Consider the following 13,613-nt stretch of genomic DNA (forward strand, 5'->3'; position numbering starts at 1 on the left):
GGCTGGACTGGCTACAAGGTAATTTTGTTCTTTTACCTTAATTTAGAAAAAAAAATACCAAGCCAAAAAAGTAATACTATGTAAACTTGTGCCCGGAAATTAACCTCAATTATTTGTTTTGTGTCCCTATCCATAGAGCAAATTGCACAGTAAGTGTCACTATGCTGCATTTTGTCATCTTGTAAAGTGGTTGTGCTTCGATGTGGTTGGGATTTAAAGGTCACATATCGTGGAAAACACCTTGCCTTACACACCTTACCTTTTTCTAACACTAACGTGTGTCCTTAACACGTTTACGAGCCCCCAAATTATAAGAAAAATACATCATAGGTGTCTTAAACCTGGTCCACTTTTCAGAAAGCGTGTGCTCAAACATGCCGTTTGGAGGTGTTCCCTTTTTGACATCACAAAGGGCAGTAACCCCTCCTCCGTATGTTGGTGACAGTCCTTTAACTAGCTGTTTGTTCTGTCCTCTGAGTCTGCCTTCTTACTGTTAACACAAGAGCATGGTGCAGAAAAACCGCAGCCAACAAAGCCCCAACAAAGTGTGGTCAGACACAGCTCATTTAATGAGGGAGGGGTTTTTAGGCATGATCAAAAACAGCATCAGCAGATTTTTAACAAGAAACCTCAGACATGTTTTTGGGGAGCTCCAAGACTTATTTTAACGTGTTAAAAGGGAATATAAAATGTGACCTTTAAGTCACGGGAGAACAATTAAGAAAATCCAATAGAGTAAGATCTGTGTAGAAAACATGTAATCACTTCTAGCCCAACTGAAAAAATCCCATTCAAATTAGGCTTTTGTGTGGAACGTATTGTAGATTTATCAGATAGTTTTTTTTGTTTGTTTTTTGTTTAGTTTAGATGTAAATCCTCTGTGTTGTGTACAATTGTATATGTTACATTTGTGATGCCGGTTTATTTTGAATACTTACAGAAAGCATTATTTACTTATTTACAACCTCCATCATGATGTGTTTTTTTTTCTCCTGACAGATCATATCAAAACAATGAGAACTTGAATCACTGAAATGCCACACCAAATGGATCTCATTCACCATCTTAATATTCATCCCATTGGACGTTGTAGGCCTTAAACTTTAATATGAACTAGCCTAGTGCTACCTGTGAGTGCTACAACTCATTTAAAGCGCCCACTAGTGATAAAGGAATTACATGTCATTACTGACATACGTGAATGCAGTTTGAAAAACGTGTTGTACAGTGAAAATGTCCTTTTTATTGTTTCTACTTCAAGTAACATGTAATAATATTTATGAAAACTGCTACTTTTTTATTCTGTGACAAAAGTTAATTGATTTGATTTTATCTCCTAGAGATTTTTTGGAAACACCTTTAAAAGCTGAATCTTGTACTGACGGAGGGATAATAAACGGTCATCTGCTGAGTGCATGCTGTTTTTCTGTATTTATAAGAAGGCAGCATCAAATCCTGCCAGAAATCTTCAAACACATAAACACATGAACAAGGAGGCAAATATGATCATTTTATACATTTTATAAAAAACAATGGAATCATTATATCACAGCCACATGAACAGAGGTTCAATATGAATAAATATGAAATACTGTCATAAATAGTGTCTATACAATGTTAATAAATTAAGATTAGAAAAGTGAACTTGCAAGATGTTTAAGGTGAACAAGTTTTAACTTTAAGAGAAATATAAAATATGTGGAAATAAAACCATGTTGCTTGGTTCACAAAATGAAACTGTTCTGTTTTCAACCAACCAACAGTGTTGTATACAAGTCAGTTGTGAACTATAAAGCAAATTCCACGTTCAGGTTCGTCTTCGCTTGCTGTTTAATCTTTATGCGGTTGTAAAGCTCCTTTACTCGCTGTTAATCGTTTCGAGAGAGGTGCTCGAGCTCGATTTAGCCGATCTCAGCTCTCCTTCCACGTTTCCCTGCTTCATATTTGCTAACTTATTATTTGAGGAGCATGTGGAGGAATTTAGTGTGGAAGTGAGCACTGGAGTCCAACAGGATACACAGGGTATGGAAAGTCTCTCTGTCGTCAAGGTGATTTCCTGAGAACAGATGATGAAATTAATGAGGTTTTTTTTGTTGTTGTTTTTTTAACTTGTCGTATAGTTCTGAGCACTGTGTGAGGGCGGTTTTCTCTGCAGGTAGAAATCTTTGACTAACATATCCACTGGAGCTGAAAATGATTTTCATTGAAAGAAGGATAATTCAGGAGTTCCCATCTGTCAGTTAAGCTGCCCCACGGATAAAAAAAACAACAACAACAATGTAGAGACACATTTCAAACCAAGCGGCTTCAAACTGCATGCAATATAATAAACCCAGAAAAGTTCTCACACATACACCCAATCATCTTGAATGCTTTTTCCTGAACGTGTATTGTATCCAGAGGGTACTTCATACATCCAATTCAAAACTAATTATCTCCAAGCACAATATTTGGTAACAACGACTACCGTAAATTCCGGACTATAAGCCGCTACTTTTTTCCCACACTTCGAGCACTGCGGCTTCTACTCCGGTGCGGCTAATGCATGGATTTTTTATGGGGGACAATGAGCTTCTGCCGCAAAAACATTTGACTTCGTCACGTCGGATCTTAATATCAGTCATTTTGCGCTTCATGCACGCACCCTCATCATGGAAAACACACGGAGAAATACATATGATGCAGCTTTCAAGTTAAAGGCGATCGACCTGGCTGTCAAAGAAGCTGCACGTTAAGATGACACTGACAGCGACAACAGAGACTGAGGAAGTGAGTAATGAAGTCATTCTGAGGCAGTGAATGGATGGACTTTTTCTTGTGAAATATATTACGGTCATCTTTTTCATCAGCCGTGTTACAGACACCGTCGGCTAGGCTTCGTATTGTAACGGTTCATGTTGTAAAGTCAGTAGTTGATAATGTGTTCATAATTCCGATTATGTGGAGAGTCAGTAAATGCACCAGCGAGAACGTGTTGAGTGGCTGTATGAGAGAACGCTGGGGGAGAGAGTTGGATTGTTACGGCAAGTTATGTGTTGCTCTCTGCTGTAAACGGCGTGGTCACGGCCGACAGTGATCGGGTTATTAAAAGTTATTATTTGAACGCTCTCGTCGTCCTTTAACGTCCGTACGGACGCTACAGTATTTGCGGATGTTACCGGTAGCCTACGTCTGTGTAAATAGCTCTTGTTATAGCGTGGACACCTGCGGCTTATAATCAAGTGCGGCTTATATATGTACAAATACATTTATTTACTTATTTTTAGCCGGTGCGGCTTATATCCAGGTGCGCTCAATAGTACGGAATTTACGGTAATCTGCTTGACATACTGACACATGCTCTCATTTGTTGTGTTATGTCTCCTTCAATATTTTCAAACTATAGCTCTCCCCGCCGTCTGAAGGAATCCACCTGTAATTGTTTCTCCAAACTTGTATCAATGGAATAGGAAAATGATATGATAGGGAAAAAAAAAAAAAAAGAAGAGTGTAACGGATCATTTTCCACTCAGGTCCGTGTTATTGATTCAACCTTTTTTCAAAACAAATGTCGATTGTGAGAAGGAATCCGGTGCCCCTCACCTGTAATAGAGAACTCAAACAACTCTCTGGTGACCTCTGAGAACATGTTCTCCAGCTGTTGGATGAGGCAGAACTTTTCGGGAGGCGTGCTGAGGACCGCAAAGATCTGCTGCACCAACTTCACCACCCAGGACATGTGATAGCCGTCCTTCTCGCACACCTGTAAGAATCCAGCACACAAAACAAACAACTTTTCACGGTGAAGAAATCAGCTTCAGGAAATAAAATGAATCAAGTCAATCATTTATTTACAAGATATTTAATCATTATTATTTAAGTTCCAAAGTCCATGTTTGGGGAAATGGTCAAAGTGCACACACACACAAGATTGGTCAGTAAGTTTTAAATCAAAGTAAATGAAATCAAGCTCATTAAATATTTCCGCGACACGATGTTCATTACATAGAACTGATAGAAATACCCTCCATGATATCAGCCATCTTCTTTTGTCGTGTTTCAATGCTGATACTGACACATTAGTTTGAATTAAAGCTGCAGAGACTCTCCGAGAAGACCTTAATGAAACAGCTATATAAATTCAGCACCATGGACAGCATGAATGGCGATTTAAGCCCACAGGGGACAATTATGCAAATTCACACTGTTGTAATAGAAAGAAGACTTTTCCGACAATGTGTCTGCCTTCTGCCTCGTGCATGGCTGGGTCAGGCCACCTGATCCTGAACAGGAGGAGCAGTCATTAAAAATCAGTCACACTGACCAGCAATAGGGAATATGTTTGTGAGGACTCATTTACTTTGCCTTCTTCACAAAACTCCAGATGTGCGCTTCTCAAAGCCAAAGATTTACCAAAATACGTTGAGCAAGGTTTGTTAGCTTGAAGTTCAGTTTGCAGCACATTGCGGCTGAGAATAAAATGAGCAGTATTCTGACCAGTATAATGTAGACGAGGAGTCTTGAGATCTCAGGAAGTCGTCCATTGATGGCCTTGCTGGCCAGGACAGAGTAGCTGAAACTGCTGCCACACAGCACCAACAGACGAGCCACGTTCTCCAGATGCCACGGCTGGGGAATGACTGAAGAAGGATGACAACAACAACAGTCTACGTTCAGTGAGTCTTAAAACACGAGAGCCACGACAGGTATCCGATAAGAGGGTCTGTGACGTGGGGAAAAAAAATGGACTTTGATACCGATGAGCTCCTCCAAGACTGCCAGTATTGAATTAGACGTCTGGCATTCGTCTTCCTTTTTCTTGAGAAGCAGGAGGAACGCCCTGGCAAGATCCCACAGATCGTTGTGAGGCAGCCCCCTCTCCACCATATCCTGCCACCCCAGGGTGTCTACACAGAAGGGAAGCATCTCGATTACTAAAAGCAGTTTACCCCACATCGCTATGGCAGAACAATGTAAAACAACAAGGGGATCACTACGATCCATCCGGGCCTCTTTAACAAAAACAAAAAGACCTCATAAGAGGTGTGTTCGGGCCCTAAATTACACTCATTTCTGTACTTCTCATTCAGATCATCATATTACATACACGCTATGACAGCATTAAAGATCAACCAATGCCAAGAAGCAGCGTTCTTTCAGTATATGGAGAAGGATGAAAGTCATTCATTGTGTTTGGAACCATTACTGTGGCCTGTTGGAGTCTGGTGATTTTCAGAGGGGCGGTGTAGAAAAGTTCAGACATGACATCATGTCAGAGATGAATTTCAAAAACAGGCTTTAAATCTATATATTTTTTGAATGCAGACAGAAGTGTTATTGTTATTACACTATATAATGCATCACTGCATCGTTCCGTTTGTTAGCTTTAATCATTTCCGACACAAACTCACGTGTGTAAAAAGAAGTGATCATACCCTCAGGCAGCAGAGGTCCGTAGAAGATGAACAGCAAACGTGCCTGGCAGACCAAAGGCCAGGGCTTCAGGAGTTGCATTAGCCAGAACTGGCATTCTGGTTGGTTCGGCCACGGGTCCAGGAGAACCTGACGGCAGAAAAGACGGAGCTGCAGCTCCTGGAACCATCTCACCCCTACAGACAAACAGGGACTTTATGAAAGCTGTTTTTGCCGAACCCCTCAACAGTCTTCCACAAGGTGTAACAGTAAAAGGTCATTATTTGAATTATCCCTCTGCAAAAAAAAAAAAGTCCTCTTGATGTGTGCTCTCTTTTATGATGATTTTTCTTTTTTATATTCAGGAACATGTACATTCAGACAACGAGACACATACCTGGTTTGCCAATGATGACTGCCTCCATTTTTTGCAGCAGGTCTGTGTGCTCGCACAGAAAGTTGAACACTCTGTGGCACTCTAACTCGTCCCACCCTGCGATCAGAGTCTGGGAAGTATTCAACAGAGAACAGTTAAATTCAGTGAGATACTTTTAGGTTTAAGTTCATCTCAAATGTTTTGTCGGGATATATGAGAGCCTCACCTGGAGGAAGACCCCATAGCAGGAGAAACCAATGCAGACTTGTGCTAAACACTGTTCCAGCATGAAGCAGGGAATCTGACAAAAGATCAGTGACACAGCTATATTTATCAAACGCATGACTTATAATTAAACAATAGGGCTGAATGATACATGTGATGTTGATTTTGATCTTGCAAAGTATGCATGAACACACATCTTTACTATTAATCCATCATATAAACTCAGAGCCTGATGGGATCACATTTCCTTAGTCGATGACGTGATAGAAAGCACCTTTTGTGCTGCTTCAAATTAACAAATACACGACAAAGGAAGAACAGTTTGGAAGCAAATAGAAAATGTGATTTCTTTTTCTTACCTGTGAAAACCTGCTGAAGATAAACTTTAACCTTTCCTTTGTTGGAAGCAACAGGGTACATCGTTTGAACAACAGACCTGAGTCAATGAAGCACATTCTCATATTAAAAAAGGCAAATTATAGTATGTCCTATTCCTTTACTTAACTCTATAACTCGTTTCTGGTACAGTGTGAGGCTGATTCGAGATTATCCCCAATTCAGCTGCATCGCTGACTATTACCGAGGCATGTATGTCCACTTACCCAGGTCTCTGTAATGTCCAAGAGATGATCTCTGTTCAAGGCAGGAAGAGTAGTGAAAGTTTTGGATGATCATTTTGTTCTTCCAGGCCACCGTAGAGATGTAGTCCACTACAAATCTTGTGATGTCCTTGGAAACCATGGTGAACACACTGATATCCAGCACTGACAAACATGTTTTTTTAATTAGTGATTATTACAAAACAACACAGAGCAGAGGCATATTGACAAGACTAATTTCTAATTTCTATGTAAGTGTTGAAGGGACTTTGACAGAAACGTATCTGAAAGTCTTTAGTGAAATTCTAAATAAACACGAAACAAGAAATTAAAGTAAATGTTTTAATGTAATTGTGCCAATCTAAGCTGTCCTAATTGGATTAAGATGTTGACTGTTTTTACTGAGATGGCTCACTGGCTGTCTACTGTGTGCTCCTTGAGCAGTCACAGTCACATACCTGTGAGTTTATCCAGGATCAAGTTAAACACCTCCGCCGGGAGCCTGTGAAAGAAGCTGCCGCTGGTGTCACACTGGCTGCGGGTCATGATGGTCCTACATGGACGGGGGCGAGAATGAGTCTTCTTGTAAAGATGTGACTTGAGTGAAGCGATGTTCTTCGGGGCATTTCTCGTCGTTCTTCTCGCCATTGTATTCACCACTGAACTGTATCCAAAGTAAAACAAAACAAAAAAAACTCACCAAACTTTAGCTGAACAAATAGTTTTTTTTCTTAAAATCATGTAGCAGGAGAAGCTATGCCTGCTAAGTTGCTATAACAAGCTAAGTTAGTGTAAAAGCTAACTAGCTATAAAGTGAACTTCTCACAAACATGAAGTAATTAACTTTTATGTATTTGCTCTTCGACTGCGCCATACAGAAAGTAGAAATACAAGTTAACTTTAAACACAGAATATTCTCATTAATCCCATATAAACCACATACTTTTTCATGTCGAGGAGCCTCTATAATTTCAGCTGTAAAAATCTGACTATCTTTGATGTCACTGAACGGCGCGAAATAAATAACAGTGAAGTCTGCAGAAGAGCCTCTCCTCCTTTCTTTCTAGGGTAACTACAAAACATACACTCAAATAGCTACAAAATATGTAAAGTATACCTCATTTCTTTATAAATTAGTGTCATTAAAGCGTTTATAAGTAGGCCTATCTTCATGTGATGATGTGAAAGAGAAGAAGAAAGTTGATAAATTAATAAATAATGTTTAGGCCACAGATGATGTTAAATGATCCTAAAGTAGAAATGTGGTTTAGATCTGTGGTTTTCAACATAAGTGGGTCGGGACCATAGACTGTAAATAGACCAGGGTTGCCAGGTCTAAAACACTAGTCCGAAACCAGCCTAGAATATAAAATAAGTGTATAAAATCTCTGCCACAACACAATAGTATTGCTTCATAGTCAAATCTGTATTGAAATATTTCCAAAATAACACCCTAACTGGTCAGTGAAACAGCACTGAAAGCAGTTTTACTTACACAGTTTTTATAATCTAGTTTAAATATAGCTCTGTAAATGTTTAGCCTAGAACTGTTCACTAAAGCATAACTAACCTGTTGTCTGGTCCCTTTGATCCTTTGTCTTTTTTTCCTCCTCATGGACAACATAAACTGTTTTTGATGAAATATTAATTTAATTGATCTATTTTTGACTGTATTTAAAATGTTGTTTTTCTGTATTTTTAAACTTTTACTAAAAATAAATGTGTAAACAGGTTGTTGTGGACGCATTTGCTTCTCTGTCAGATTATCTTTTTCAGATTCAGGGCGGGCAAGTCCCATGATTGTGCACAGGCAAGTGTGTGTGTGTGTGTGTGTGTGTGTGTGTATGTTTGTGTCTATTGGCAGGACTGTGTGTAAGTAGGTTATTAATGTTGTGTGTTTTAATTATTTTTTTAAATGACGTAAAAATAAAAAAAAACGCACCTGGCAACCCACCTATTATTTCATCAACTGTGACCATCTTTCAGTAACAATGACCTCATCATCAGTGTGAGTTTTTAGTGTATTTTAAGATATAGGTAGTTTAAATCCTCGCCTGAGAAAAAGTTTTGACACAGATGTTTTGTTAAAGATTTTATACGTAGTGCAGCTCTTCGAACCTCTGAAGTCATAACAGTATAAAAAAAGAGAGCCCTCATCATGGTTGTGCTATCCTCTTGCACAGTGCACAACAAACAGTCTATGCTCAGCTGCTAATCACAGGATTATTCTGCTCAACTAAGACTATTAAGGGTTACACATTCAAGTGGCGTCACTCACAGGCAAACCTTGGAGAGGATCATGTCTTCACTATAGAGCTCATACGAAGAAGTAAATTATACTCAAGGGATCCGAAAGAAAGGCCGGAAAATAATTGCATTTCAATTGTAATCATGGGAGTTCACAGTTGGGATGCAGATGAAGAGAGAGGAACTGCAAATGAAGACTTACCCCAGAGGATCCTGAAGACCACCTTGTTTACAGCACAGTACGTACACCACACACACACAGTCACAGTGAAGTACAGCTCAGCCATCACATGCAATGTTCTGCTGATGAGCCCTCTAGCTGTAGATACATAATTCCACAAGTGGATCAAGTAGGTTGTTTTATTTATTTCTTTTTATTTACTCATGAACTTTGTTGTCTTTTATTGATGAACAGATGTCGAAATGAAGAGCGCTGAATGAATGACACAAACAGCACAGCCGTTGAGGACAACATATCCTCTGTCCATGTCAGAGCGTGCCAGCACTTCTCTGCCTCAGGGTCCACATTTGGCATTGGTCCTGTTTATCTTTCCGCAACAAGCCAGTACCGGGACTGTCTCTTATGTCGTCTCTGATGATGTGACACAGATACTGATCCTGATGATATCTTACAATGGCCTGTTACAAGTCTGATATTTCTACTGCAATTTGCTTGTCTTTTAAGGCAGCAGGGACGGAAGGAGCTGGTCTGCTACACCTTTGTACGGGCTGTCGACCATGACTTGGCAATACTTCGGTAACCTTTTTAGTAAGTATTTGTATGTGGAATCATTTATTGAGATGAAAATGTGAAAGCTTAACCCAAATCTCATGTTCAGTTTAAACTGTGCGAGGCGATTGGAAAGTGGCAGAAAGTTATGATTGTTGAATTTTGGTGTTGCTGTGTTGTGGGGAAATGTGTGGGTTAACAATTCTAACAGCATTGCTTTGTTCTTTATGCTTACTTGTTATTCCTTCAGTGTAGTCAATCATTAAGTAGGCACAATGACGCTTGTATCTCTGCTGTTTTAGGAGGCCCCAACTGTGTTAGGTCTAACAATGAATAATAGTCAGGCTTTATAAATAGGCTCTGTTCTCTGAGGAAGTCAAAACAATGATTCTGCAAGACTACTGTTCGCTTTCTTTGGTTTCAATTTGTCACTTTTGCACTGTTAAAAAGGCAACTTTGCCCCTTGGGACTATTATGGTAAAGTAAGTCAGGAGATACGTTCATTGTGATCATTTTCACTTGACCTGTCATTGAGGTCGACTGCTTATTAATCAGGATTTCTTCACCTTGAAAACATTTTGAAAGGAACAAAAGTAAATGCTTAACTTCTGTGAGGCTTAGAGCTTCCCGGTCAGTTGTGGAATTTTATTCTGCCATTCTGTAATTTAGTAAATGAAGACCTGGGGTGATCTTAGGGCAAACAATAGCCATAACATAATTGGGCCAGTTTTTACAACATAAGTTATTACTTTCATTTATTGTCCCAGGTTTAGGCCCATCAGCTTGAAATGCTCTGTCATCAGGCCGTTCGTCCCTCTTCTCTGAAATACCCGGCAGAGCTGTGAAAAATGTTCAAAGTTAGTGGTTTATAACAGTACTCTCAGCCTGGGTGGTTTCTGTAAATGTTTAATTTCCTCCCTCTGCCTTCCTGAGGGGTGTTGGGGAGCTTAACAAATAGACTGCTGTGCTTTGCCCTCCAGAGGAGAGCGTTAAACAGGTGAAGCTGAACACTGCTCTCATTAGTTACAGATGCAGTCACCTGCCACTCACAGGAGACTGATGCCAGAAAACTGAAAGTTTCGACAGCTTTTTCTGCCTGCACCCAGGAGACACTTGAGGAATGGCTCAGAAACTGTGACTGGATGTAAACTCAGTGGAATTTACCGTACTACAAGGGGACCATGCAGACAAGAGGAGGAATCCAGCCACATCGTCAGCTCGGGGGACTGTAGCTTGGTTGTTAAAGTGTTTCTAATGTATGAGGCAATAAGCGATCTCTATTATTTGCCTTTTTTTTTCTTATGAAATCTGTGAATTCAACATATATTTATGAGACTGCTTTATAATATGAGCACTTCTGACAAACTCAAAGGCTTTTTATTTATTTCCAAGTGTGTGCCTAAATCAACAATGATTTCAATGTTTACTTTGCAGATTGAGCATCTGTCAGAGTGAGGAAATCATGGCAAGTATGGCAGTTCAACTCCTCGGCTTCTTCTTGGGCCTGTTGGGGTTTGGAGGGACTTTAGTTGCGACTGTGCTCCCACAGTGGCGCAGCACAGCCTATGTGGGCTCCAACATCATCACAGCTACCGGCTACATGAAAGGCCTGTGGATGGAGTGTGTATGGCACAGCACGGGCATTTATCAGTGTGAGGTGTACAGATCTCTGCTGTCACTGCCACCAGACCTGCAGGTACTACAAACCCACCATTAAGGAAAAGCCTCAATCCAGAGTATTTCATGTGTTCTTAAGTTACCGATTGTTTCTTTTTTCAACCAAACACATCTTATGCACTCATAACATTTCAAAAGAAAAATCAGCTGAATTTAAACTATTAGTCATCGCCATCAATTATAACAAAGAATATATTCAGCAGATACATTTATAATGACAATGATTTAGCTTTTGAGGCAATTCCTACCCTTGATATCATGACATTTTAAAATCATCAAACCAGAAAGATAGAAAGAGAGTGCTGCAGCAGTGCTAAGCCTCATTTATAGGCATTCATCATTATTAGAAGTTTAACTTCTGGCCACATCTGTCACTTCTCTGTGAAAGGCAACCTGCCTCACTTTAGGTGTGGTGATATGGGAATGAGTCTACACTGAGCTTAGAATGAATGACCTCATTTAATAGTGCCACCTACACTTTGATAATATTTAAGTGGATTCATTAAATTGTGGATTAATGCCTTACAGACTAGACAAAAAAAAAATTCCCAAGCATAAAGTTTTTGTTTGTTCTCTGTCTAAATCAGGCTGCCCGGGCCCTCATGGTGCTCTCCTGCTGCACCTCAGTCCTGGCTTCTTTGGTGTCTGCAATGGGTATGAAGTGCACTCGCTTTGCCCGTGGCTCATCAATTAAGTCTCCATTGGTGCTTAGTGGGGGGGTTTGCTTTCTCTGCGCCGGCCTGCTCTGCCTGGTCACTGTGTCCTGGACCACCAATGACGTGATCATGGATTTCTACAACCCCTTCCTTTCCGACGGAATGAGGTACGAGATCGGCCTGGCCGTGTATCTCGGATACGCCTCAGCTTGTCTCAGCCTGAGCGGAGGACTGGTACTGTGCTGGAGCAGCTGTGGTAACAGATCACAGGGCCCCCTCCAAATGCAGAGGCATCCACCACCATCATCGCCTCCCCCTGCCTTCAACAACAATTATCCTCCTGCTCCACCCTACAAGCCCCCTGAAGCCCTTAGGGACAATCGTGCTCCGTCACTCTGCTCCCTTTCCAGCAATGGCTACCGGCTTAATAACTACGTTTAAGGCTGGAGGAAACAATAGCACACAGGATATACACAAAAAAATACTCAAAAGATAACAACTGCCACTTATTTTTTTTCATATTTGTACAGTTTTTTTTATCTGTAATTTGTATAGGTGTTTACCTGTACACAGCGGTTTATGTCTTAAGCACGTTGTACATAACCATGTTGTTAACCATGATGCCCACTTTGAAAAGACACTTTAATTTGACGCCATAAACCTGGTGCAGTGAACCTGATGGACCAGAAGATGGCAACATTGGACTGCTAAAGCCACAGAACAGCCTGGCATCAGAGTGCATGCTCTTTTGCTGTAACAAAAATGTTCCTGGCTTACAAATGTTATGACTTGTCCTTGTTGTAACTTACCTTGTTGTTGAGATTAACTTTTTAATGAAAGCCAATCCTTATGTCAGAGTTCCGAAGGATATTAAAAGTACATTATCTCAACATGTTATATGTAATACCAAATAAATAAACAACATATATCCGTTTCTAGTATGGTTAGCAAAGACTGCAAATTCAAATATACATGCCTGTTTAAACAGCTGTTATTTATTTAAGTTGCATACTTTTTCATGTTCACTCTCTGTTCATGCTTACAGTAAGTAATTTTTTACTGATCAAGTTAAATACTTTGCTGCAGTTTCTAAGCAGTAGCCTTTCCAGAGTAACTCTGTTTCCTTAATTTCCCGGTCCTTTTTTCCCTAATTCCTTTCCTTTCAATGTAGAATTAAGTCAAGCTCAAGAACGCCACTGGAGGGCGACAATGGTTTATTTAAAACGAAGCCCAAAGCCCTCAACAATAAGGTAAGGTTTATGCCAAAGCTTAATGGCACAACATACAGTAGAGACGCAATCATTAAGCCATCAATGGTAAATGAAAATTCAATGCTCTGGGGGAAAAAAAGATCTTTCAGATTGAAAATAACCGAAAAACGCATAAGGACATGGAAACTTTCCCTCTTGCTGCTTGGCATCCTGTAAGAAACCCACACGCACACATCAAGAGAACGTGAAGTCAGCATCTTCCTTAACATCATGTAGAGTACGAGAGAGCTGAGGGTTTGTTGGGGGGACAAATGTGTGTGTGTATGTCTGTTCCTGTCTGCTATTAGTGTTTTGATTTTGTTTGTTTTTTCAGCACCATGGACAGCGCCTGACGATCTCCTTCCTAAACGGTGTTTTAGTAGTGTAGAAACACATTTGAAGGGACAGTAGATAAACTGTTGAATGTTCTTTCTGGTTTCAAGGCCTGTCTTGAACCTTAAT

At 40.1% G+C, this 13,613-nt stretch overlaps 3 protein-coding genes across 10 annotated transcripts in view; 2 read left to right on the forward strand and 1 right to left on the reverse strand.

Annotated features, from left to right (window-relative positions):
- LOC306833101 (ADP-ribosylation factor-like protein 6) overlaps nucleotides 1-1,411 on the forward strand; it is a 3,876-nt gene extending 2,465 nt beyond the window's left edge. For 3 of the 4 annotated variants that reach the window (XM_079358174.1, XM_079358175.1, XM_079358177.1), the window contains 3 exons: nucleotides 1-18; nucleotides 137-149; nucleotides 1,000-1,411. The exon at nucleotides 1-18 is cut by the window's left edge and continues 38 nt beyond it. In XM_079358174.1, the coding sequence (XP_079214300.1) occupies nucleotides 1-18; nucleotides 137-149; nucleotides 1,000-1,033 (65 nt within the window). In that variant the 3' untranslated portion in view covers nucleotides 1,034-1,411. Of the gene's footprint in view, nucleotides 56-136; nucleotides 150-999 lie in introns of those variants that run through there. The other variant, XM_079358176.1, reaches the window with a different exon arrangement.
- A 403-nt stretch (nucleotides 1,412-1,814) lies between these two features.
- LOC306833100 (F-box only protein 47-like) lies at nucleotides 1,815-7,900 on the reverse strand. The gene is made up of 11 exons (XM_079358173.1): nucleotides 7,535-7,900; nucleotides 7,050-7,255; nucleotides 6,595-6,756; nucleotides 6,352-6,428; nucleotides 5,994-6,068; nucleotides 5,789-5,897; nucleotides 5,415-5,588; nucleotides 4,737-4,886; nucleotides 4,477-4,619; nucleotides 3,583-3,742; nucleotides 1,815-2,056 (listed from the first exon to the last, which is right to left on the reverse strand). The coding sequence occupies exons 1-11, from the start codon at nucleotides 7,540-7,542 to the stop codon at nucleotides 1,956-1,958; spliced, it is 1,365 nt and encodes a 454-aa protein (XP_079214299.1). The 5' UTR covers nucleotides 7,543-7,900; the 3' UTR covers nucleotides 1,815-1,955.
- A 112-nt stretch (nucleotides 7,901-8,012) lies between these two features.
- LOC306833104 (claudin-14-like) lies at nucleotides 8,013-12,812 on the forward strand. 5 transcript variants are annotated; one of them, XM_079358185.1, is made up of 5 exons: nucleotides 8,013-8,405; nucleotides 9,528-9,607; nucleotides 10,592-10,824; nucleotides 11,019-11,264; nucleotides 11,833-12,812. In XM_079358185.1, exons 4-5 carry the CDS (start codon nucleotides 11,031-11,033, stop codon nucleotides 12,340-12,342), a joined length of 744 nt encoding a protein of 247 aa, XP_079214311.1. In that variant the 5' UTR covers nucleotides 8,013-8,405; nucleotides 9,528-9,607; nucleotides 10,592-10,824; nucleotides 11,019-11,030; the 3' UTR covers nucleotides 12,343-12,812. The 5 variants fall into 5 exon arrangements, with proteins under 5 accessions (XP_079214311.1, XP_079214308.1, XP_079214307.1 ...); XM_079358182.1 differs by lacking the exon at nucleotides 8,013-8,405 and adding an exon at nucleotides 10,336-10,425 and having other exon boundaries at nucleotides 8,426-9,607; XM_079358181.1 differs by lacking the exon at nucleotides 8,013-8,405 and adding an exon at nucleotides 8,426-9,077 and having other exon boundaries at nucleotides 9,254-9,607.
- The last annotated feature ends 801 nt before the right edge of the window (nucleotides 12,813-13,613 follow it).

The sequence above is a fragment of the Symphodus melops genome (genome assembly GCF_947650265.1).
Source record: "Symphodus melops genome assembly, chromosome: 12".
In the NCBI taxonomy this organism is placed as follows: Eukaryota; Metazoa; Chordata; class Actinopteri; order Labriformes; family Labridae; genus Symphodus; species Symphodus melops.

What these genes read in the sequence shown, in the direction of transcription:
- LOC306833100 (XM_079358173.1), bottom strand. An exon ending in GATCCTGGATAAACTCACAG is followed by an intron (nt 6,757 to 7,049) that starts GTATGTGACTGT and finishes CATGTTTGTCAG; the next exon opens with TGCTGGATATCAGTGTGTTC. An exon ending in GCTATGGGGTCTTCCTCCAG is followed by an intron (nt 5,898 to 5,993) that starts GTGAGGCTCTCA and finishes AATACTTCCCAG; the next exon opens with ACTCTGATCGCAGGGTGGGA.
- LOC306833104 (XM_079358185.1), top strand. Translation starts at nt 11,031, where the DNA reads ATGGCAAGTATGGCAGTTCAACTCCTCGGCTTCTTCTTGGGCCTGTTG. An exon ending in CACTGCCACCAGACCTGCAG is followed by an intron (nt 11,265 to 11,832) that starts GTACTACAAACC and finishes TGTCTAAATCAG; the next exon opens with GCTGCCCGGGCCCTCATGGT.